General features: G+C 34.7%; 1 protein-coding gene across 1 annotated transcript in view; it reads right to left on the bottom strand.

The window, feature by feature from the left end:
* The window catches only part of LOC136038895 (rho-associated protein kinase 1-like), a gene marked incomplete in the record, with an annotated part of 131,202 nt that overhangs the window by 87,107 nt on the left and 18,089 nt on the right, over positions 1-26,006 (bottom strand). The window contains 5 exon segments of the mRNA XM_065722371.1: positions 1,500-1,591; positions 5,373-5,744; positions 6,838-7,091; positions 16,288-16,448; positions 19,089-19,170. Coding sequence (XP_065578443.1) covers positions 1,500-1,591; positions 5,373-5,744; positions 6,838-7,091; positions 16,288-16,448; positions 19,089-19,170 — 961 coding nt within the window.

Genomic DNA, 26,006 nt, shown 5'->3' with positions numbered 1-26,006 from the left:
TTTGATCGAATGATTTTGAGAAAAAAAGAGCGGGGGAGGAAGCCTAGTTGCCCTCCGGTTTTTTGGTTAATTAAAAAGGCAACTAGAATTTTTGATTTTTTACGAATATTTTTATTAGTAAAAGATTTACGTAACTTATAAATTAGCTTAAGTAAAGAACTTTTGTATTCTCATATTTTTATTACATATATGAGGGGGTTCCCCCTTTGTCAGATCCTCGCTCTTTACATTAAAGCTTAAATTTTGTCCCAATTCATTAAGAATGACCCCAGAATCACAAAAGCTGTAGAATAAATAGTTGAAATTACTAAAAATACTTTAGCGTAAAGAGCGAGGTATTAGGAGGAGGTGAGCCCCTCAAATGGGTAATAATTTCTGTTTGTTTTAAGTTTTAATGCTGCTCCTTACTTCCAGCTGAAAGAACTTTTTCATATTTATGTTTCATTTTTTTTTTTAAATAATGCTAGTAAATCCTGCGCTCCCTTCATGGAGATTTTCTTCCGCCATGACAAACTATCGATGGAAAGTTCCCCCAGCATATCCCCCTCTTCTCAACCCCTCCCCCAACCAGAAAAATCCACCTGAAAACGCCTGTACACTTCCCAATAACCATTACTATATGTAAGCACTGGTCAAAGTTTGTAACTTGTTGCCCCTCCCACGGGGACTCTGGGGGAGTAAGTCGTCCCCAAAGACATAGTTATAAGGTTTTTCGACTACGCTGAATAAAATGGCTATCTCAGAATTTTGATTTGTTGACTTTGGTAAAATAATTAGCTTGGGAGGGGGCCTAGGTGCCCTCCAATTTTTTTGGTCACTTAAAAAGGGCACTAGAACTTTTCATTTCCGTTAAAATGAGCCCTCTTGCAACATTCTAGGACAACTGGGAAGATACGATCACCCCTGGAAAAAAAAAAAAAAAAAAAAAAAAAAAAAAAAAAAAAAAAAATAAACACGCATCCGTGATCTGCCTTCTGGCAAAAAATACAAAATTCCACATTTTTGTAGATAGGAGCTTGAAACTTCTACAGTAGGGTTCTCTGATACGGTGAATCTGATGGTATGATTTTCGTAAAAATAATAAACTAAAATAACGCAAATTTTCTCAGGCTCGTAACTTTTGATGGGTAAGACTAAACTTGATGAAACTTATATATTTAAAATCAGCATTAAAATGCAATTCTTTTGATGTATGTATTGGCATCAAAATTCTATTTTTTAGAGTTTTGGTTACTATTGAGCCGGGTCGCTCCTTACTACAGTTCGTTACCACGATCTGTTTGATAAATTCCCAGAAAGTAATAGAAATCAGATAAATATTATTAAAGTGTTTTTATGAAGTTTTATATAAAATTTTATGAGGTTCAAAACTTTTATAAAAAAATAAACTTTTCTTAAACTAAAATAATAAAAAAACAAAATTCAAAATGTTTAGAACAGAATCAAAATATGAAAAATTAAAGGCTTTTTCAAACTAATTATAGAGGTGAAAGGCTTACATTCTCTAATTGTATTGAAAGTCCATTGGTCATTTTCAAAGAAAGGATGTCGTTTAACCTCCTCAGCTCCATTTCTTCCAAGCCTCTTTGTCCTATAACGAAAAATAAATAAACAATTAAAAGAAAAGATCAAAATTTGGTTATTAAGCCCTTTCAATCAATTCTGGTACAATAGTAGGGACATAGGGAGGGATTCGTATAATAGCAACACAGAAGAGTTGAACGACAAATTATGCAGTTAAAATCACGAGATTTCGAAGGGCCCAGGAATTAGCCCCCATCCTCCTACGTAGTCTACTAATTCTATTAGTATACCATAAATTTAAATATCTTATACTGATCTGCAGTAGCAGTCTATTAGGCTTGTTAAAATAATAACTGAAATAAATATAACTAAATAAATAAAATAAAAGATGATAATTGTTAACAAAAATAACTAATAAGATGATAATGATAAAGTAACTAAAATAATAGACTTCTGTTAAATACTTGGACTGCAACTAAAAGGCCTTTGGTCATACATGAGCAGGCAGACGTTTTTTGTTTGTTTTTAATTGACTCTTCCCCGGATTCTCCTTCTGGTAAATGTTTTCTACAGATTTCTTTTCTTCTTGGGTAGAGCGCTTACTTATTAGAATCATGTTTAGTAATAGCACTGGGATACTCAATACTTCCAGCCAACCCTAAGCCAAAGTACACAACACAAATATATTGGATATATACCCAGTCCCAAAGGCTAGACTGCGAGTAACGCTAGAAGCTTAAGCTGGTACAATACGGAATACTCACCAGCACCACCTATCAAGTCTCAGTGTTGATTAAAATTAAATAAAAAAAAACTTATTTTTTTAGCTGAAAGTAAGGAGCGACATTAAAACTTAAAACGAACAGAAATTACTCCGTATATGAAATGGGTTGTCCCCTCCGCAATCGCTCTTTACGCTAAAGCTTTTAATTGTTTTAAAAAGTAGAATTTTGGCAGAGTCAAACGGAGCGGTTAGAGGATTTGTCCAGGGAGGCGTGTCGAAAGCACAAAAATCACACCCTTTTGTGCTACATTATTCCAATCTTTCCTAGACCGTGGGGGTCCCTTCAACCCGCCTAGGTGGGATTCCACCGCAAAACCCCTTATCCTTGTAGGTAGGTATGAATGTAGACATGATGTGGATCCAACAGTAATCCTAGCTCACTGGTACATCTCTTTGGTTACAGGTTGGGGTACCATTATTTTAGCTGAATTTACAATAAGGGTAAATTTGAGGCGTTTTTTTCTCTTGAAGTGATACCAATGTAGTTAGTTACAGAGAAAAGAATCCTTCATTGTTATTGGCTACCATTTGATTGCCCTTTTCAACTGTTACATTAATGCTATACTATGCATATATATGCATACATATGCTATATAGAGAGTCTATTGATTGAGGATCTAGATATAGATTCTCTATGTATAGAGAATAAAATATCTCTCGATATAGAGAATCTATATCGAGAATGCTATACTATGCATACATATGCTATATAGAGAATCAGTCCCTTTCCTCCCAGTGCTAATCTTCTGATCCCATCTCAAGGCATCGTATCTCAAGGCAAGGTATTACACTCTAGTACAAGGCCACCTGAGGCCAACACAGCTGCACACGCCTTTCCTACACGCCAATCAATTCAGATTCACTCTTTGTCCCCTCCCGTGAGGTTCCAATTTCCTTTAATTCCTTCCCCATGACCTCTTCCATTCGGGGACGAAATGGGGACGGGGGGGAATGTGTTTGGTTCATTCCACTCACAGAAGTAAGATGAGAGAGAAAAATTTCATTTTCAGCTCATCATTCATGATACCAAAATTAAACCGATATGTTCCAAGAGCGCGGGGAGGAGTATCGAAAAGCGCGGGGAGGAGTAAACCAACAAATTGACTCTAGGTCAAGAGGTATCAATAAAGGAGACAGCAAGTTCCAATGCTATTGGTAGGGTCTATGATTTTAGGGGCATAAGCAGGTAGAATACTAATGTCCTGCTTGTCGAAATGGTCGATGAATAGGGCAGTATGGGACCTTTAGTCCTTTAATATTAGTCTAATAGGAATTAAAACTTCCAGGATCACAGACAATATTTATTATTTTTGAATTATAATCAACGACGAAAAAGTTGGAGAAAAAGCCAAGACTGATAGTCTGAGTGAGAGGCAAAGCTGGCATTAGCCTTTTTTAGAATTGTATAAAATGATGTCATTTTCACTTGTTGATAGATAGTCTACCATCCATCCTAGGGCAGAAATAAGGTAGATAGGCATGAAACAGGGGTAATTCAAATAATCTATGAGTTCTATGAGCCATTTGAAGGTAATTGGAGACCCCAAATAAAAGTTTTTCAAAGATTTATCAGTGACAATATCCACAGGACTTTGAAGACAATTGGACAACTGAGCTTGTTCTTATTATATGAGCTATGCCTACCGGGAAGTTTAAGTTTGATTAAGGTTCTTAGACAATTAAGTCTCGGTTTACTTGAATTCAATCTAAATTTTCTGAAATAGCGCAAATTATTTTGTTTCTTAAACTATTTTATACTTTTTTGGGTGGTTATTTTGCAGTGGCAGTTCTTCACAGCAACAAGAAGATTCAGCCTTGACAAGCATGTTTGGGGAACGGTCTGTCAGAATCACCAGTGATTTTAAAGAGCTTACCCGTTAGAGATGAAGTACACACCTCCACTTCCGTAAGTTCTTACCACTGTGATTCAAGGGACTATAGGGGAATACCTTACCCCTATTCCATCCAGATTCACCTCAAGTGCATCTATTATAAAGCTAGGAGCTTGGGGCCTAAAAATACATTGACTAGAGCTTCAAAAATCCTTTGTTTCCATAACAATTGTCCAGAGAACTTAGTGAAGAGTCTACCTTTCTGATAAAAGATTTTGATTTGATCATTACCTTTGTCACAAATGGCGTATACGCCTTACAGAAATCGTAGTGAATTTTTATGATCATTAGTCTTCCCGGAAGTTTAAATAAACTTTACCCGCTTCGTCCTATGCCTTTACCCTTCTATCGAATTTACCCTTCTCAAGTCCTAATAAAATTTGTGACCAAGAAATAAACTAACTGTAGCTTAAAAAGCCCCCTCTTATCGCCCCCTCCCCTAAAAAGGACTTATCTATCTGATAAAGGCTTTATGGTTAGATCCTTGTCTTTGTCACTAATGTCGTCCAAGTCATACGGAAATCGCAGTGAATTTTTATGATCCATAATCTTCCCGAAACTCCTAAGTCGTATGATTTTACTCATTACCCATCTACCGAACATTACGCTCCCCAAAAGTCCCAACTAAATTTGTGGCCTAAAAATAGGCTAACGGGAGCTTCTAAATCCCTCTGATTTCTCCCCACAACAAATTCTAGAGAACCTACTAAATAACTTGCCTATCTGATAAAAACTTTTTGATTAGGTCCTGTTCCTGGAAGTCCTAACCTTAGTCCTACATTTTTACACATTACCCTTCTACCGAAAGTTACCCTTCCCAACTAAATTTGTGGCCTAAAATACGTTGACTGTAGCTTCAAAAGCCCTCCCCCTCATTCCCCACAAAAAGTTCTAGAGAACCTACTAAAGAACTTACCTATCTGATAAAAATTTTTTGATTAAATCATTGCCTGTCATTAATGTCACCCACGTCATATGGAAATCGTAGTGGTTTTTATGATCATTAATCTTCCCGGGAGTCCTAACTAAGGTTTACCCTCTTAGTCCTATGCTTTTACCCATTACCTTTCTACCAAACTTTAACCTTCCAGTAAACCTCCACTAAATTTGTCCCAACTGAAGCCCCCTCTCATTCCCAAAAATATTTCTAGAGAACTTCATAAAGAACTTACCTATCTGATAAAAACTTTTTTATTAGATCCTTAGCTTTGTCACTAATGTCGTCAACGTCATCCGGAAAGCGCAAGGAATTTTTATGATCCATAATCTTCCCATAAGTCCCAACTAAACTCTCAGCATAGAAGGGGGTATCACCAACCAACATTTCATATAAAAACACGCCCACTGACCAGTAGTCACACTCTTTTCCATAGACACCCTCCCCACTCTGAGATTTCAGCACTTCTGGGGAGATATAGTCAGGAGTTCCAACAGCAACATCGGATCTGATAAGACCATCGGAATCAACTTTCATACAGGTACCAAAATCAGCTAGTTTTAAATGGCCACTGGCATCTAGGAGCATATTATCCGGCTTAACGTCCCTAGAGGGAAGATTAAACAATTTAGTTGAAATTAACAAAAGAAAATACACTGAAAAAACATAAATTTAAAACGATGTAGGGGGGACCTTACAGTAAGAGCCCAAATACAACTTGAAACAACTGTAACTGGTATTACTTAAGATTAAGTTTACGATAATGATAATGATTTTAATACTCAGCAATTCAAGATTATTTCCACTTTTATTCACGTTCAGAGGCTTCGACATGGACGACAATCTCTACCTGGTCACTAGTGATCCCATACGCAATTAGTACACAAAATTAGTAAAATATGAGAAAAAAAAAGTTAAAGTCAGGAGAATTTTATAATTCAAATCTAAAAAAAAAGGAATTCTAGGAATTATAACGAAACATTAAAGCGAAGGAAAAGAGTAAAACAATAGGTAGCATAAAATTAAAATAAGTAAATAGCTATATTAGCATAAGAAATCATAGTTACAGCAATATTGTCAAATAAAATTAGCTATAGAAAAATATCAACAATAAAATTAAAATAGCTAAAAGAAAAAGTATTCAAGAGACTTGAAGTAAAGGAAAGAAGAAGATTAGGAAAAAGAAGATAAGTAAAGTAAAAAAATGGCAGAAAAAATTGGAGCATTAAAAAGAAACTCAAGTATTTAGTATACATTGATGACATCAAAAACAAAATATGCATATCAATGTAAAAACAAACATATGACTATAAAGAAAGAAGATAAAGAAATAAAAAGACGGAAAGAATTGAAAGAGCACAAGGGCAGATGAATAGCATACAAAGAAATGTCGAGTATATAAAATGGGATGGATAGAGGTTAAAAGAAAATATTAAAAGAAAAGCGGAATCTCAAGGAGGAAGCAAAGAGTCAAGCTCTGAATTGTGTAGATTAATAAGGGAAAAGAAGATGAGGAAATAACCCACACAATTCAGAGTTCCCTCCTTGAAATTTCGCTTTTCTTAAATACTTTCTTTTAACCTCTATCCATCCCATTTCATATACTCGACATTTCTTAGTATACTATTCATCTGCCCTTGTGCTCTTTCAATCCTTTTTTTCATCAGCTGTGTTAGGCAGTTTTGAAGAAACACCATTACCTATGTACAAATCCCATTCTATGAATAGCCTCTAAAGCTAGGACCACTTCAGCACAGTAAAATCGAGCCCACTTCTCAGGGACATCATAGTTAGACATTAAATTGACCAAATCACCGCCCGGCATGTAATCCATTACCATATATAAGTACTTGCTGTCTTGAAAGGCGAAGTGCAACTGGACGATCCACTCGGAGTTAGAGTGAGCCATGATATCCCTTTCTTCCCAAAAGAAGGCGGAGTCTGAACGTTTAATCTGAAAAAAAAAGTTGACATTGTTTAGTTAAACATTAGGTAATCTTTTCAAGCTTTGTTTTTACTCTTTCTTGTCCCAGATACATATTAGAAATTGAGCATGTGACACACATTTTTGCAGGGTACCAACAAAATCCTTGAGGTCTCTAAATAAGTTAAGGAAGTGGTAAAGAAAGCATAGCAATTTAAGTGTGTCTTTTGTTGTTGTTTTTTGTGGGGAGGAGAGAGAAGCATAATATTCATCTTGTGATGTGTATACATCTTGTGTATGTGATATGTGTCTAAAATCCTTCATTCTTTACGCTAAAGTTTGGCTTTTTTAGTCAAAGATCTTTAGAGGTTTTTTAAGTATTAAAGATCTTCAAAATTCAAATTCAGCCGCCTTTGTATTTTAACAGCCTTTCTTAAAGAACTGCGAAAAAAGGTCAAATTTTAGCGTAAAGAGCATGGGATGAGGAAAGGACAGCTTCCCTCATATACGGACAGATTTTTATTCGTTTTAAGCTTAAATGTTGCAACTTACTTTTAGTTGAAAAAGCTGTATTTTTATTTAATTACTTACCGTTTTTGAAGTCATACCAGGATATCCAGTCCCCCCCCCCTCGTGTACATTTTCCCTGGAAAATTACCCCTGAAACCTTTCCTACTCACGAAAAATTCTCCACGTGAATAACGCCCTCCCCGTCAAAATGTCCGCATTCCCAATAACAAAAACTATACGTAAAAAAGGGCAGGTTGCAAAGCCTTTTTTCTAGGGACTGTGTGGCATCATATTATTCTCGAAGGCATAGTTATAGAACGCTGCAACAATGCAAAATCAAATAGCTATCTCAAAATTTTGTTTGGATATTTTTGGGGAAAAGGGGGCGTTGGAGGGGGACTATTTGCCCTCCAAGCTTTTTGGTCACTTAAAAAGGATTCTTGAACTTTCGATTTCCGTTCGAATGGCATCTTTCTTAATCTTCTAGGACTATTGGTTCGGTACCATCAGCACAAGGAGATAGAAAACAAAACAAATAAGCATGCATCCGTGATCTTTCTTCTGGCACAAAAAAAAATCGACAATTTTGTGTATAGGAGCTTGAAACCTCAACGACAGGATTCTCTGAAATGCCAAACCTGATGGTGCCACCTTCCTTAAAATCGCTTAACTTCTAAGAGATTGTTCCTTCTTTCTGCAAAAAGCAGACAAAATTTCTCATTTTCGTAGCTTTTGATGGGTAACATTAAAGATAATACATTTAATATAAATAGAATCAGCATAAAAAGCCAATGCTTTTGATGTTCCAACCTCTATCAAAATTCCGCTTTTCAGAAATTTGATTACTATTAGGCCGAGTCACTCCTTAATCACAGGTCGTTACAATGAACTGTTCGATCACAAAATTACCCTGCGTTTTTCTGTTGTTTTTGTTGTGAGGTGGGAGGTGACTAACATATGCATTATTATATTTTGGTGCAAATTATCACTTACTGTATTCGACAGCCTCCTTTGCCTTATAAATTGTTCCTTATCGTAATAACATAAAAAAAATGCATATAAAGAAATTTTGATGTGTTTTCCTAAGTTTTATTTACACCACCACCCGAACAAGAATCCTGGATACACCCTTGATCAAGGGTAGAAAAGAGTTGTAAATCCTACTTTTATACTGTGCCTTTTCGACGCCAATCCCACCAGTCTACTTTTATTAATTTTTCATGATTTAGCACCATGAGCCTTAAATGATGCTAACACATGAGACTTAAAATCATTGATACACTTTCATGGGCAGCGCTATTGCGTAGCCTAAGTAAAGAGCGATGTGGGCATAATGTTTTTTTTTTTTTTAGAACAGGCTACTTCGTATCGAAGGAGTTACCGTAAAAACTTCGGAAAGGGTTCATTCGATTGGAAATTGGAAGATCTAGTGACCTTTTCATAGTCGTACGTGATTGGAGGGCAACGAACCCTCCTTCCACACCCATCATTTTTCCAAACACATCCAATCAAAATTTTGAGATAGGCATTTTTTTTCAACGTAGTTGAAAGGTCCGGAAATTCTGTATTTGAGGATGAAAATACCCCTACAACGCTCAGGGCAAGGGTTATAAGTTATACCCTGGGGATATATGAGGTTTATATGGAAAGGGTGATCGCATAAACTTCGGAGGGGGCTCATTGGATTGCTACTCAAAAGTTTTAGTAACCTTTTTGAGATTTAATGATGGGAGTGTGGTTACCCCCAACCCCCAAACCTCATATTTTTACCAAAATGCATCTAATAGAAATTTGGGATTACCACTAACTAAAGTTAATATCGAACAGTTCGTGGTAACGAACTGTAGGAGCCTTCCGGCTCAATAGTAACCGAAACTCTAAAAAATGGATTTCTGATACCAATAGTCACATCAAAAGAATCGCATTTTAATGCTGATTTTAAATATATAAGTTTCATCAAGATCAGTTATACCCATCAAAAGTTAAGAGCCTGAGAAAATTTGCCTCATTTCAGAAAATAGGGGGAAGCACCCCCTAAAAGTCATACAATCTTAACGAAAATCACACCATCAGATTCAGCGTATCAGAAAACCTTGTTGTAGAAGTTTCAAGCTTCTATCTACAAAAATGTGGAATTTCGCATTTTTTGCCAGAAGACAGATCACGAATGCGTGTTTATTTGTTGTTGTTTTTCCCAGGGGTGATCGTATCGACTGAGTGGTCCTAGAATGTCGCGAGAGGGCTTATTTTAACGGAAATTAAAAGTTCTAGTGCCCTTTTAAGTGACCAAAAAATTGGAGGGCACCTAGGCCCCCTCCCACGCTCATTTTTTCCAAAAAGTCACCGGATCAAAATTCTGAGAAAGCCATTTTATTCACCATAGTCGAAAAACGTAATAGCTATGTCTTTAAGGACAACTTACTCCCCCGCAGTCCCTGTGGGAGGGGCTGCAAGTTACAAACTTTGACCTGTGTTTAAGTATAGAATGGTTACTGGGAAGTGTACAGACGTCTTCAGGGATATTTCTATGGAGAAACTTGTCATGGGGGAAGAGAATTTCAATGAAGGGGGCGCAAGATTTTCTAGCATTATTTGAAAAAAACAATGAAAAATAAATATGAAAAGTTTTTTCTACTGAAAGTAAGGAGCAGCATTAAAACTTAAAACGAACAAAAATCATTACGCATTTGAGGGGTTTACCTCCTCGTTATACCTCACTCTTTACGCTGAAGTACGCTGAACTCTTTACGCTGAACTCTTTACGCTATAGAATGGTTACTGGGAAGTGTACAGACGTCTTCAGGGATATTTCTATGGAGAAACTTGTCATGGGGGGAGAGAATTTCAATGAAGGGGGCGCAAAATTTTCTAGCATTATTTGAAAAAAACAATGAAAAATAAATATGAAAAGTTTTTTCTACTGAAAGTAAGGAGCAGCATTAAAACTTAAAACGAACAAAAATCATTACGCATTTGAGGGGTTTACCTCCTCGTTATACCTCACTCTTTACGCTGAAGTATTTTTAGTAATTTCAACTATTTATTCTACGACCTTTGTGATTCAGAGCTCATTCTAAAGGAATTGGGACAAAATTTAAGCTTTAGGATAAAGAGCGAGGTATCGACGAGGGTTGAATCCCTTCATACACGCAATAAAAACATACGAATATAGAAGTTCGTTACGTAAATTAATCCGTAAGTTATGTATATTTTTTTACCAATGAAAACGTTTGTAAAAAATTAAAAGTTCTAGTTGCTTTTTTAAGTAATCAAAAAATTGGAGGGCAACTAGGTCTCCTCCCTCGCTCCTTTTTTCTCAAAAATTTCCGATTAATTGTAATTAATTAATATGCAAATTTAGTTTTAATTATTTATGTGCGGAGAGCCAAGATCAAAACATGCATTAATTCAAAAACGTCCAGAAATTAAATAAAAAAAAAAGTTTTTTTTTAAATGAAAGTAAGGAGCAACATTAAAACTTAAAACGAACAGAAATTACTCCGTATATGAAAGGGGCTTTTCCTCCTCAACGCCCCGCTCTTTACGCTAAAGTTTCTTACTGTTTTAAAAATAGAGTTAAGAGAAAGAGTCAAACTTTAGCGTAAAGAACGAGGCGTTGAGGAGGAAAAGCCCCTTTCATATACGGAGTAATTTCTGTTCGTTTTAAGTTTTAATGTTGCTCCTTACTTTCATTTAAAAAAACTTATTTTTTTTATTTAATATAACTAATGACGCTAAAGGTATTAAGATGAAACTTTTGGGGAACGTTTAGAAGCTTCAATTAAAGGAATAACTGTATACATGCAGGTTTTCAAAAGGGCATATAAGCAATATCAGAGGCAGCACCACTCTATAATAGCTAGAAATATCAATGAAACTTTTAAAGGAGCTATTTCAATTAAAAGTTGAAAGTTCTGGTGCCCTTTTAAAGAGTAACAAGAGATTGAAGGGCAAGCAGCACAATCCCCTTAATTTTCCAAACGCATCCAGTCTAACATTTTCAAACGGCCACATCGTTCAGCATAGTAGAACGGTCCAGCAATTATGTCTTTAGGGATATTAGACATGTCAACCCCGCACAATTATGCAATTGGCCTATTATGCTTTAAAACTAAATGTCACTTTAAAATAAATAAAAAATAATTGTGTTTATGGTTGCCCATAAGACACCTCATAAATATGTCGAGAATGATTGGGGGGGGGGGGGGTAATAAATGTGAACTTTTGGATACTAGTATTACTACTTCGGCTGTTTTTCGGGAAAAAATTAGAAAAATTAGAAAAATGAGGTATTTGTAATTTACGACCGGGTGATCAGATCTTAATGAAATTTGACATTTAGAAGAATATCGTGTCTCAGAGCTCTTTCTTCAAATCCGACCGGATCGGGTGACATTGGGGGGAGTTGGAGGGGGAAACCTAAAATTTTGGAAAACGCTTAGAGTGGAGGGATCGGGATGAAACTTGGTGGGACAATTAAGCACAAGATATCCTAGATACGTGATTGACATAACTGGAACGGATCCGCTCGCTTTGGAGGAGTTGGGGGAGAGTTAATTCTGAAAAATTAGAAAAAATGAGATATTTTTAACTTACGAAGGACTGATCAAATCTTAATGAAATTTCATATTTAGAAGAACCTCGTAACTCAGATGTCTTAATTTAGATTTCGACCGGATCCGGTGTTATTGGGGGGCGTTGGGGGGGGACCAGAAATCTTGAAAAAAATTAGAGTGGAGGGATGAGGATGAAACTTGGTGGGAAGAATAAGCGCAAGTTCAATATATGTGACTGAAATAACTGGACCAGATCCACTCCCTTTGGGGGAGTTGGGGGGAGGGGGGTAATTCGGAAAAATTAGAAAAATGAGGTATTTGTAATTTACGACTGGGTGATCAGACCTTAATGAAATTTGATATTTAGAAGGATCTTGTGCTTCAGGTCTCTTATTTTAAATCCCCACCAGATCCGGCGACATTGGGGGGAGTTGGAGGGAGAAACCAGAAATCTTGGAAAACGTGAAAATTGAGGTATCTTTATCTTACGAGCGGATCTTAATGAAACTTGATATATAGAAAGATCTTATGTCTCAGATGTACCATTTTCAATTTGAATCGGTTCCGGGGACTTAGGGGGTTGGAAGGGGGAAACAGAAATCTTGGAAACCGGAAATCATGGAAAACGCTTATAGTGGAGAAATCCGGATGAAACTTGATGGGAAGAATTAGCACAAGTTCTAGATGCCTGATTGACATAATTGAAACGGATCCTTTTGTTTGACCCTCCTCTTTTGTTGAGAATAGAGTTTGTTCGTCCACTTGGCTCTTCGGATCATCCTCATTACTTAACGTGTTCGCACTAAGCAATTGTGCTTGACCATACATCAAGGAGTTCTTTTACTTTGTACCCCAAGGATTCTCACATTAATAATATTTTTTTTATAATTTAAATAAATAAAAAGAGTCTATGTGTACCCAGGTTGTCAAATAGCATAGATAGAACCTTTTGGGAGTGATATTAAATTTTACTTATCAGGTCAACTTCAGAAGCTTTAAAATTTATTAAAAAATACTGTTTGTGTCAGGATTAAAAATTGTTGAAAAAGTTTCTCCAACATACAAATAGCAACCCGTACTATAGATTCTTATAGAAAAAAACTAGAGATACAAAATATCATTTTTCCTAGAAAAAGACTATGTCGATAGAAAACGAACATAAATTAATTTAAAAAACCTTTTCCGCAAAACAAGTTTTTCAAAGAAAAGTAAAAAGCTCCATTAAACTAAGAATGAGCAAAAACAAAATCAAATAATTTTCCAAGCGTAAAACTACTACAAATTACTACCAAGAAATAACTGAAACTCAAAACAGACAGAAATTACAATAAATAGCCAAGTCAAACTCAAAACGAGCAAAAATTAATATGAATAGGGCTGATAGCCCCCATGCCTTCTCAAGACCACAAAGCAATTTCCGCTTTGCTAAAAAAAATTCGTTTGAAATGTTTTCACTTTTCTTGCATAAATAAAAAAAATGTCAAAGCTTTTAAGGAATAAATATATATATGTCAATTAAACTGACAATCCAAGGTCATTTGCTTTGTTTGTTTGTTTTTTTGTTTTTTTTACTAGCGTCAGATTCTACGCTTACGCACATACTTACTCTTACACCCACACTCTTTGGCACACAATGAAAACCAGCTATGGATCTTTTTTTCAACTCGTCTCCTAATGGTTTAATGACAAAAAAGGTGATTCATCTCTAATTTCAAACTATAGACCTATTTCTCTTCTTCCCGTCATCTCAAAGGTTGTTGACAAAGTAGCGTATCGTCGACTCTCTGTATTTAGAGTCGACTCTAAAGTAGTGTAAGACTCAAAAGTAGTGTATCGTCAACTCTCTTCATTTGTATTTGGTACTAATTCGACTGCTGGCAATTCTCTCATCACTAACCATCAGTATGGTTTTCGTCCCTCATTCTCTACCTTGCATGCACTTTCTGATGCAACAGAGTCTGTGCGTGTTAATCTGGACAAGGGCATGTGTGTTTTGGGTCTATTTCTTGACTTTTCAAAGCCTTTGATATGGTTGACCACAATGTTATTCTGTCTAAACTATCTTTATTTGGAGCGCATGGAGTCCCACTAGAATGGTTTAGATACTACCTCTCGGAGATCTCAGTATGTTTCGATTAACCGTACTTCTTCCTCTACTTTGCCTGTATTGAAAGGTGTCCCACAAGGCTCTGTGCTTGAACCACTTTTGTTTCTAATTTACATTAATGATCTTGTTGATGGTCTTCATCCCCATGTTCACCCTGTTCTTTTTGCTGATGACAGTAACTTTTCAAAGGCCTTTGATATGGTTGACCACAATGTTATTATGTCTAAACTATCTTTATTTGGAGCGCATGGAGTCCCACTAGAATGGTTTAGATACTACCTCTCGGGGATCTCAGTATGTTTCGATTAACCGTGCTTCTTCCTCTACTTTGCCTGTATTGAAAGGTGTCCCACAAGGCTCTGTGCTTGAACCACTTTTGTTTCTAATTTACATTAATGATCTTGTTGATGGTCTTCATCCCCATGTTCACCCTGTTCTTTTTGCTGATGACAGTAACTTTTCAAAGGCCTTTGATATGGTTGACCACAATGTTATTCTGTCTAAACTATCTTTATTTGGAGCGCATGGAGTCCCATTAGAATGGTTTAGATACTACCTCTCGGAGATCTCAGTATGTTTCGATTAACCGTACTTCTTCCTCTACTTTGCCTGTATTGAAAGGTGTCCCACAAGGCTCTGTGCTTGAACCACTTGTGTTTCTAATTTACATTAATGATCTTGTTGATGGTCTTCATCCCCATGTTCACCCTGTTACTTTTTGCTGATAACAGTAACTTTTTCATTGCTGCAGTAGACCTGCCATCTGCCACTTCTATAGCTCAAGGTCTTTTTGATAAAGTAAAGGATTGGTGCTGGTCAAATGGTATGGCTCTTAACAGCCGAAAGAGTGCTATTGTCAACTTCAGGACCCCTTACCGTATGAGAGACGTACAGGAGCCAATCACTCTGACTTTTGGGAACGATATTATACCACAAGCTACTATGGTGAAGTTTGTTGGTGTGTATCTTGACTGTTTTCTTTCTTTTAAACCGCATATAACTCACACCCGTTCCTTAATCCTCCGCCAGTCTTCAATGTTGCACCGGAATAACTCATTTCTTCCTCCTGATATTATGGTTTCTCTTTATTATGCTTTTATTTATCCTTACCTTTCTTATTGCTGCTCTGTCTGGGGTAATACTAATAAATCTCTTCTCTGATCACCTCAAAGAGCCCAAAATAGGGCAGTGAAGGCTAATTTTCTTCTCCCTCGGCTTTACCCTTCCTCTGATCTTTATAATGATACTGGAATAGCTCCGCTGGATCATATTATAGGTAAGAGTACTCTTTATCTAGCGCATTCTGCTTTTCTAGGTACTCTCACACCGCCCCTGCAGCAGTTTTTCTCTCGGACAGGCTCAGGTAAGGTACTTTTCTTCTTTACGTAATTCTTCACGACGATTAATTTTACCAAAACGATCTTCTACAGCAGCCCAGAGGTCTCCTGTATATCAGTCAATTCTTTTATGGAACTCTATCCCTTCGGATGTCCCTCACTTTCTTTCTGCAAAGGCATCATTTCGTCGGGTCTCCAGTTCAATAATTTTTCTCTCTCTTTTTTAATTCTATCCTAATTTGTATCCTAATATATATATATATATATATATATATATATATATATATATATATATATATATATATATATATATATATATATATATATATATATATATATATATATATATATATATATATATATATATATATATATATATATATATATATATATATATATATATATATATATATATATATATATATATATATATATATATATATATATATATATATATATATATATATATATGTATATATATATATGTATATATATATATATATATATATATATATATATATATATATGTATATATATATATATATATATATATATATATATATATATATATTTTATAAAAGTGTTTTATTCTTGTTCTTTGTGGTCCATTACAAGCAAAGCTTCTTGGGCCTAGTAACCACGTTACTTTTGCAATAGTTTTTCTTTTAGTATTAATAAATTGATTGATTGACAAAGAATAATAAATAAGGACTTACCATTTCGTATTTGCTAAGCAGCTTCATGGCATAAACTTTGTCGGTATTTTTATTCCTGACCAGTTGAACTTGTCCAAAGGCCCCGCGACCAATGACTTTTATCAGCGTAAAGTCATCTGGTTTTATACGTAAGTTGGTAATCTTGCTTGAGACTCCATCATCTGAAAGTATATTTTCATCAACATATAGTATATTTATTGTAAATATACTATTATATACTAATGCATATAATATATAATAGGCTATTATATATACTATTATACTAGTAAATATACTATTATTATATATTAATACAATTTGATATATTAATATATATACTAGTAAATATACTATAATATATAGTATATGATAGTACATTAATATCAACATAGGTCATCAATATAGGTGGGTGAAATTTTCCTTCCCACAAACTAAATTAAGAACACGCATATTAGATTATTATTTTCCGCCAATATTTTCGAGATGCTAATTCACAAAGCGGCATTTCTCTACCTGCTTTAATGTTTGATTCTTCTCTTTTTTAATTTATTGGTGAAAAATAACCACAACCAGATTTTATTTCGCTAAAAACCAAGCCATCATTTATTTTAACATCCAAATACTGTTTGAATTCCACGAAAAGGTTAATTAATAATGTTAATTGAGTTTGTAAGATTTTTAAATACAAAGTTGGTGTGTTTCCCAGAAGCTCACTACAGTACGGTTGACAGTTAACCATTTTCTCCTTAAACACGAAATAAACACAAACATGTTACCATTCTATTTATTATATGTACTACTTACTATCCATTATCATATACATTAATTAATCAAATTAATTAAATATCTAATTAAATATATGCTTATTATAGTATGTTACTTACTATGACTTTTATAAAAAGCAGATAAATATACCACTGCCCATGTGACTCAATGTGAACTATAGCCCAATAGAAGTACCAGCATTTCTATTGTTTTGTTTAAAACAGGGATGTATTTGAGAATACCCCAACCCTCCCCATATGCATGTAACCCTAGTCCCTTAGGGACTAGGATTCTCGAGATGCTAATTCAAAAACGCATGATTGCACGGTGAATAAAATCATCAGGGTTTCTTTCTCTAAAATTCACAGAAAAAGTATCAACTTTATGTGTTCGTACCACATAGCCTTAAACAAAAAAAAATATTAACATTCTTTATGCAATTAAATCTAGGATTGAACGTAGAGTTCTTCGCAAGAAGCAGTGTTTACAGCAAAAACAGGCCTAGTAGATAAAAAAAAGCAAAAAGCTAAAAAAGAAACATTTTCCTCGTAGGTACAGCAGCTGTTCCTTATTTAAACAATACATTTTCTGACAATCTTCAATATTTAAATAAATTAATGGAGCCCTTAAATACAAAAATACAAAATTTCATGTAAAAACTGCATGCCTTTTGTTCTTTTTTTTCCTCCTCCTTTTATATTTGTTCTGTCTCGTTTTATTATTATTTTTATTCACTATTCCACTTTCCATACTGTTGTACAAGGTGAGTGAAATATAAATAATGATAATTATAGCAATAACAGGCCTAATAAGGCCTGGTGAGGGGGTTTCGGACTTAAGTAAATACTGAAGTCAGAAATATCATTCTATTAAAACAACGATTCAAAGAATTGGTCCATCGATCCCAAAAAGCAAGAATGTCTCGGATCGCTTTGTCTACAAAAAAAAATCATGAAATCCTTGAATAACAAATAAAAAGTAGTTTAAAAATAACAGCCTAGAGCAAGTTCCAAAGCAATATTTTAAAGGTAAAATAGTAAAGAGAAGGACTAAATTAATTACACCCTTATACTACCAATCCTCAATGCTTCACCAGATACGTAAATATTGATTATGTGCAGGACAGATCAATAGAACTAAAATACTATGTATAATATACTATATACTATTATTTATACTATATATACCATAATATATTAAATAATATACTAATATATAATATAATACACTAATATTACAGAACTAATAACTATCGAATAAAATTAACACATTAATATAATAAATAAAAAAAGGTAAAGAATACCGCATTGGACTTTACAGTCCCTACAGGTGGTGCTGATCTCCGTTTCTTGGCCCTTCAGCCAGGAAGTGCAATAGGGAGTTGGGGGCCAACCATCCTGTGCTTTCGCGCACCCTTCCTGTTTACCTTCCCAAGATAACTCCAGGTACCCATTTAGAGCTGGGTCGACTCTGGCTGAGCTTACAGAGCCTTTTTCTTCACCACGGCACTTTAATAGCAATGTCTTACCATTTGAACATTTGAAAAAAAAACTTTTAATTGACATCGATTAAAAATTGAAAGAGTCGTTACCTATTTGAAGAGTAATAAATGTATGAGCTGGGATTGTTGTTTGATGACTAAAATTATTGACTTTTGTTAATATAAGCCCTCTTCCGATATTCTAGAACTACTGGTTAGTTGGGATCAACCCTGGGGTAAGAAAAAAAACTGCAAAAAACACGCATCGGTAATCTTTCCTCATTGATCCCTCTACAACAGGGTTTTTAACTATACTGAATCTGATAAATATCGCTCTTGATAGATGTTTTTCCTTTTCGAAAATCCTAAATTGATTTCAGGCTCGTAACTTTTGATGGGTAATATTAGCTGACATTAATCGACAACAACTGAAATTGTTCTACCCCAGGGTCACCAAATGACCAGTGACCAAGTAAAATTGACCTGTTGTTTCAAAGAGGCCAGGTTCAGAATAGGTTAGAAAAAAATCCTTTGAAGCGATCATTTCCGGTTGTAATCAGAAAGTAAAAATACTTACATCTGTTAAGAAACAGTTCTACATTTTTCATTCGTCTTATAGCTGGATGGTCACAGTCACCTATCAGAGCTTGGATGCTATCCTAAAATTATAAAAGATAAAATAAAAAATATAGAAAAACAACGATATGGTGAATAAAATAAAGAAAACTTAAGACAAAAAACATTTGGAATGAGAACTTGCTTTCTACACAAGCACAAGGTCGTTTTATGGATAGGCTAAATATAAATGGATTTTGCCATCAAAATAAATAGCAAAGGATAAACATTAGAGGCTGCTATACTTTATTAACAAACACAATAATAACTCTTTACATTACACATCTACTGCACTGATGGAAAAACATACGTTTTTGTTGGCGTGAAGTAGTAAAAATTAACCGTTTTCTAAACACACCAAAAAATAAAGTAATAAATAGCTAACAAAAAAAAAACATACAAAAAAAAAGGATCAATCTCCTTCACAATATCCCCCCTCAAAAAAAAAATACCAATAATCCTACTCCCTCACTAATAATAGCTATCTTTGCTATTTATCAATTCCTGCCCAGAGGGCAGAAATTAAAAAATTACATCATAGGTCTAGATTCTCCCACCACATTTAGGACGAAATTCAGTAAGTGGGGTGGGGGTTAATAAGTTAGTCCACTCCACTCTAGGTTGTGTGCAGGTGTGGTATGTTTTTAACATGTGAGATATAGGATACTTTCTTTGCTCATTCTAGCAGAAAACAGACCATGATAAGCACATAAAGGTATTATTGATAAACAAATAAGAAGAAAAAAAAGATACTAATGGACAAGGCCCAAAATACAGACTTTTCAGTTTGGCCTAATGCCATTTTATTAACCAAAAATTCAAGAAGAGAGTAAAACAAAGGTTGACCAGGCAATCAAAAATTTATAATTTAGATAAATGTCTTGAAATCTGCAAGTTTACACTTTTTTCTACCCTTTTTTTACCCTAATTTTTCTCTCTTGCTTTTCGAGACCTTCTTTTTCTTTTTTCTTTTTTAAAGGTGATCTTACTCACAAATATGGACCATTCCATTTTCTGTGTCAGGAATGAACCTTTGCACTTTAATTATGTATCTCCAAGCTAATTTAGCTTGATCAAATTTAATCAAATATTTAAATCTAATTTGCATTTTGTGCATGTGAAATTTTCTTATACGCAATTTTAATGCTAATTTAATTTGCTAACTTAAAGTGGCATTCCATTATTCTATGAAATCAAATTGTAAAAAAGCAAGTCTTAATTTATGGATTTTAAGTAGAATATCAAAAACAAAGCTTTGCATTTTGCAATGTACCAAAATGCAATATTTTTACGGACTCTATCTTTCAGAATGGAGGGGGCATGTGAAAAAAATTATTTACCCTCTAACTAAAAAGAAAGATTCGACCTCTTTGGAAGTTATTAATCCCTCATTCCTATATTCCTTGTACAAACTAAGTTTTTAAAAAACATATTTTTTCATGTGAAAATAGGAGTGGAGTCAAAACAAAAACAAACAGAAAATACTCTATATGTGATGGGGACTCCCACTCCCACTCTGTACTATAGTCTAACATATACTTTTATGTAACTGTTGAATTTAATTTGTCTTAAAGTTTATGTGGAAAAAAAAACTTCTTGGTTAGCTGTATTTTGTACATGCATAACAGCGTTTCCCTGGCAACGGCGCCAATGGCGAAGGGCAAGGGACTTAGGTTGCCTAGTAGTACCAAAGAGAAAACTGGAAAACAAATAGAACATTAAGAATAGAAGAAATAAATTCCAATTTCTCTGTACCTCAAATATGATAAAATGATAAGAAACGAAATTACTTTCAGTATGAAGATTGTTGAACAGGGACATAAGTTTCCTCTGAAATTCTCAAAATTTTCCGGGAATGATTTTTCTTTTCTTGTATTATCCTATTAACTAGTGTAAACGGGAAAAAAAAATTCTTAGCATTTAGATTTCTTCTGATTCTTGGATTTAACTTCTTAGAGATCATGTGTAGTCAGATTAAATAAAAAAAAAACAAGTTTTGTCAACTGAAAGTAAGGAGCAACATTAAAACTTAAAACGAACAGAAATTATTGCGTATATGACGGGGTTCACCCCCTTTTAATTAGAATTAAAAGCCGTTTAATTAGAATTAACAGCTCTTCTGAAAGTACTAAAGAAGACTTTAGCGTAAAGAGTTAGGTACTGTCGAGGGGACAAACAACCCTCATATACATACTAATTTCTGTTGTTCTAAGTTTTAATGTTGCTCCTCACATTCAGTTGACAAAACTTATTTTTTTATTTAATTTGTGATCTTTTTTTAAAATAATGCTGGGAGATCCGGCGCCCCCTTCGTGGAAAATTATCTTCTCCCATGGAAAGATCCTCCAACGAAACCCCCTCCCTCCGACCCCCACCAGAAAAAAATCCCACCTGAAAACGTCTGTATACTTCGCAATCATCAATTATATGTAAACTATGGACAAAGTCCACAATTTGCAGCCCTTCCCCCGGGGACTGTGGGGGATTAAGTAATCCTCAAATACGGAGTTATTAGATTTTTCGATTATACTGAACAAAATCACAACTCAGAATTTGGTCATTTGACTTTGGGAAAAAATGAGCGGGTGAGGGGGCCTAGTTCCCCCCCTCAATGTTTCTGGTCACTTAAAAGGGGCAATAAAAGTTTCAAAGAGTCGTTTCGAAATATTTTAGGACATCTGGGTCGATACGATCACCTCTGAGAAAAACAAACACAAAATATTAATTAATAAACACGCATCTGTGAACTTTCATCTGGCAAAAAATATAAAATTCCACATTTTTGCAGATAGAAGCTTGAAACTTCTACAGTAGGGTTCCTTTATACGCTGAATCTGATGGTATGATTTTCATTAAGATTCTATGATTCTATGACCATGACCTTTTTTCTAAAACTAGGCAAATTTTGTCAGGCTTGTGAAATATTTGAAATTCAAATATTTGAAATTTTGTGAAATATTTGAAATCAGCATAAAAATTCGACTCTTTTGATTATATTTATCGGTATCAAAATTTCGTTTTTTACAGTTTCGGTTACTATAGAACCGGGTTGCTCCTTAGTGACAGTTCGTTGCCACGAACTGTTTGATTTGTGTAGAGCATGAAATTATCTATTCCAAAACTTTTAGATCACAGTAACATTAATGAGACTTAATTAGTCCTATATTTATATTTATTTAGATTAGAGTAGTCCTTATTTATTAATATTATTAGATCAGTCCTTATTTAGAGTTACTTAGTCCAGTTTTTGAATTTTCTAGGAAAACAGTTTTTCTACTCAACAGTATTTTCTAAAAGAACAGAAATTAACAGGACAAAAATCTAAGAAAGACAAATAGACATAAACTCATACACTTGCATCAGTTGCTGGTCTGACCTCCTGAAACATGTGTTCTTGGGAGAGGGCCTTGAGTATCTCCCTCTGAAAAATTGTATCGAGTAATTGATTCAGAGTTCAATTTGGCAGTTTTAAGTAAAACTTGTCTGACTTGTCTGCTCGATAAATGGATAAGCTAACAAAGGACTTAACTTGAACTTGGATTGACAATTTTGAAGGAAAAAGAGAGAGAGAGAAAAAAAAACTGCCTAAAGTGGATCTGGTGACTTTGGTCGAGACAAGTTGGAAAATAAAAGCAGGTGATCTTGCGGTGGCACGTTACTTTGGATGCATTTCCCTGCAGGTGGGTTCGAATATTAAGTGATTTAACGCCTGGTAGAAATATTTGGTATTCACGTATGGTGACAAAAAACCGCTAGTGTTTTGACAGAGAACCTGATGGACTTCGAAACAAATAAAACGGCTTGTGCTGCAAACAAACATCAGTCTCTAAAACGTGCTATGACAGATCTTGCTAACAATCCGGATTGGTAGAAACTGCGGTGACTCTCGGTTTACAACGCGAAATACCGGTTGAAATGGAAGCTCTTAGAAACGAGATACAATCTCGAAGAAGCGGGAGAAGCGAGGAGTAACTCAGTCAGCGCTTTAGTCAATAGCAACATTGCAAAAGAACTTTCGAACGCAAAGCTAACTCAGACTGAACTTGAAAATATTACTTAGACTGTTTACCCATCGGTTATGCACGAAGTTTAGGTAGTTCTGGATAAAGTAATTTGTCCTCTTGCTGTTCTCGAGAAAAAAAATGGATTCCTACAAAGAGTTGCAAAAAGCACAGGAGAAAATGGATTTTATAGAACAAAAAAATAAATCAAGTGAAAAACCAGACTTTAAACCAAATTCAAACTGAGTGTGTTTTAAATCTTGCTACGAGGCAGCTTGGGGATCAAATAGGAAAAAGTTGATGTCACTGATGTTAAAATACTTGGTAAGCCTACTGGTGACCATATTCCTCTGGTCGAAGTAACCGTCAAAATCCCCTTACTTGTCAAGGAAATAATAAAAAACGGTTAAAAACTTCGCACAAGTACTTTCGTAACAGAGAGTATAACAAAGTGACGTCAAGTAATTTTACAGGCCTCAAGAGATGTTGTTGGAATCAGAAATACTTGGTCTACCCAAGACCGTGTTTTCGTGAAGATATGTGAAAATATTATGCTAGTTCGAAATTTGGCCCAAGTACTATCGCTACCCCCATCTTTTGTGGTTCCTGACGGCAACATGATAGGATAAAGATGCAGATCATAGTGCTGGCTTAAAATTAAAAATGGGTAGACTTAAACATATAGATAGAGTCGTAGTTTCTTGACCTATCGAATTTGAACATTTTCAGTATATGCAATGAGATTCATGATGAAAATGGACATTTATATTTGAGTGTTAAATCTCAAGAAACCAAGTACGTAAAATTCTGTGATATCTGCGCTGCAAAATCGCCCAATACGCTAACAATTGCCAATTGCAATGTTCAGAGGCTAGAAACAGCATTGGATAGTCATTGTACAACGCTAATCGAGACAGATTTTTCTTTTGACATAATAGGCCTGACAGAGACCTTAATAACTGATGTATATCCTATATCTTTTTTTTGAAATTCAAGGGTATTCTTTCCATTCCCATAATCATAGTAGTATGCGAAAAGGTGGCTTAGGTGCTTATGTTCGAAGTGATTTTTCTGTGTCGACATTAGACGACGCCTCTTTTTGGCATGAAGGGCTACTGGAATCCCTTGTCATGCAATTGTGCAAATATGGTAGAGAGATAATATATGCAATTGTATATAGACCTCTGAATTCCCCAGTAGCAGAGTCATTAGCATCTACAGAAAATTTATGTAATAAATTGGGATCCTTTAGGGTGCCATCTGTTGTAGTTGAAGGTTTATACTGTAATTTGCTTGAATCGAGTAATGTTGGGAATTTAGAATTTCTGACTGCTACGTTATCGTCTGATTTTTTTTTTACTTTCGATTACTACCCAACCCGTGTAACTTCATTTAGTGCTACGTTAGTCGATAACATATTTTTGCCCCAAATATGGTATGAGCGATTAAAATTTTCGCGAGTGCTTGTTTCTCCAGGTTCAGATCATTTTCCAAATTATATTGTATAAAGCCTACAAAAGCAAGAATTTGATAAAGGCTGCAGTTTAAAGGCAACCAGCCACAACCCTTGAGGAAATATTTTTAATTTTTCTACTAAAACTGTGAGAAACTAAAAACCTTTCTTCTAAAGATAGATTGGGAAGAGGTACATGAAATGGATGAGGTAGCAAGTTCCTATTCATTATTTATGGACATAATTCTTCAAGGCATGGATTCCTGTTGTGTGGCAAAACGAAAGATTCGAAAAAAACTGTCACCTCATAAGAAATAACTAAAAGAAGAAATCCAAATGCTATTACCTCCTCGAGTGGGGTTTTGTTAAAAGAGGATGCGGATATTGCTATTGGATTTTGCAGTCATTTTTCAGAAGTTGATTCAAGTATATTTCGGCAAATTAATAACAATATTAGACCAGTTGAAACAACTGCAAACATTAACGTGCTTGATACAGTTAACTCGCTTTTCACTCAGGATGATATGATACAAATGTATGAGTTACATAAAGCATTTACATCGTCTGGTCTCTCCGAATCCCCGGGAGTTAATACCAAAAGAAGCATTAAAATCAATTTTCCCGGTTATTTGCTATGTTTTTCATTTTATGCTAAACATTTCATTTAAAAAAGCTGTTGTTCCAAAACAACAGAAATAAAGTCAAATTTTATTTATCATAAGAATGGAGATATATACCCAATTAATAGCTACAAGCCCAATTCAGTTTTACTGATTCTCTAAACTATTTGAAAAGATAATGCATGAAAGAATGACAAAATTTATAAATGAAAATGGAATTTCACCGTCTAGCCAATCGGTGAATATGGTTTTCGTAAAGGTCATTCCACTACACATGCTGTATGTCATTTCATCATCAAGATTAAGGAATTTTTGGATTTTGGATTCACAACGTCAGCAATTTTTGTGGATCTTTCGCAATCTTTCGATACTGTTAATCACGAGGCATTAATATCAAAAATGAATAAAATACATTTTCCGGTTTGGATGGTAAAATGGATAAAATCGTATTTGGAAGATAGAATGCAGACTGTAGTTGTCAGATCATCAACATCATTACAAAGGAAAAATAGAATGCGGGGTTCCCCAAGGTTCGATCCTAGGGCCACTACTTTTCTTGATAAATGTTTCAGAAATAAAAGATTTTGTAACTAGTTGCATACTAATAACATATGCCGATGACACAGTAATGTTGTTTAAGTCATATACGACAGATGGTTTGTTTGCTATTATGGAGATCACTTTATCTCAATTGTCTAGTCATTTACTCAATTGTCTGCTGACAGATGGAATGAATCATCTATCATTAAATATTTCGAAAAAAAAATGATTTTTTCAAATATACAACATTTTGAAACAAATAAGAT

Source organism: Artemia franciscana, chromosome 18 (genome assembly GCF_032884065.1).
Source record: "Artemia franciscana chromosome 18, ASM3288406v1, whole genome shotgun sequence".
Taxonomy (NCBI): Eukaryota; Metazoa; Arthropoda; class Branchiopoda; order Anostraca; family Artemiidae; genus Artemia; species Artemia franciscana.
Note: the sequence above shows the minus strand (reverse complement) of the source record. Positions and strands in the feature narration are given on the sequence as shown.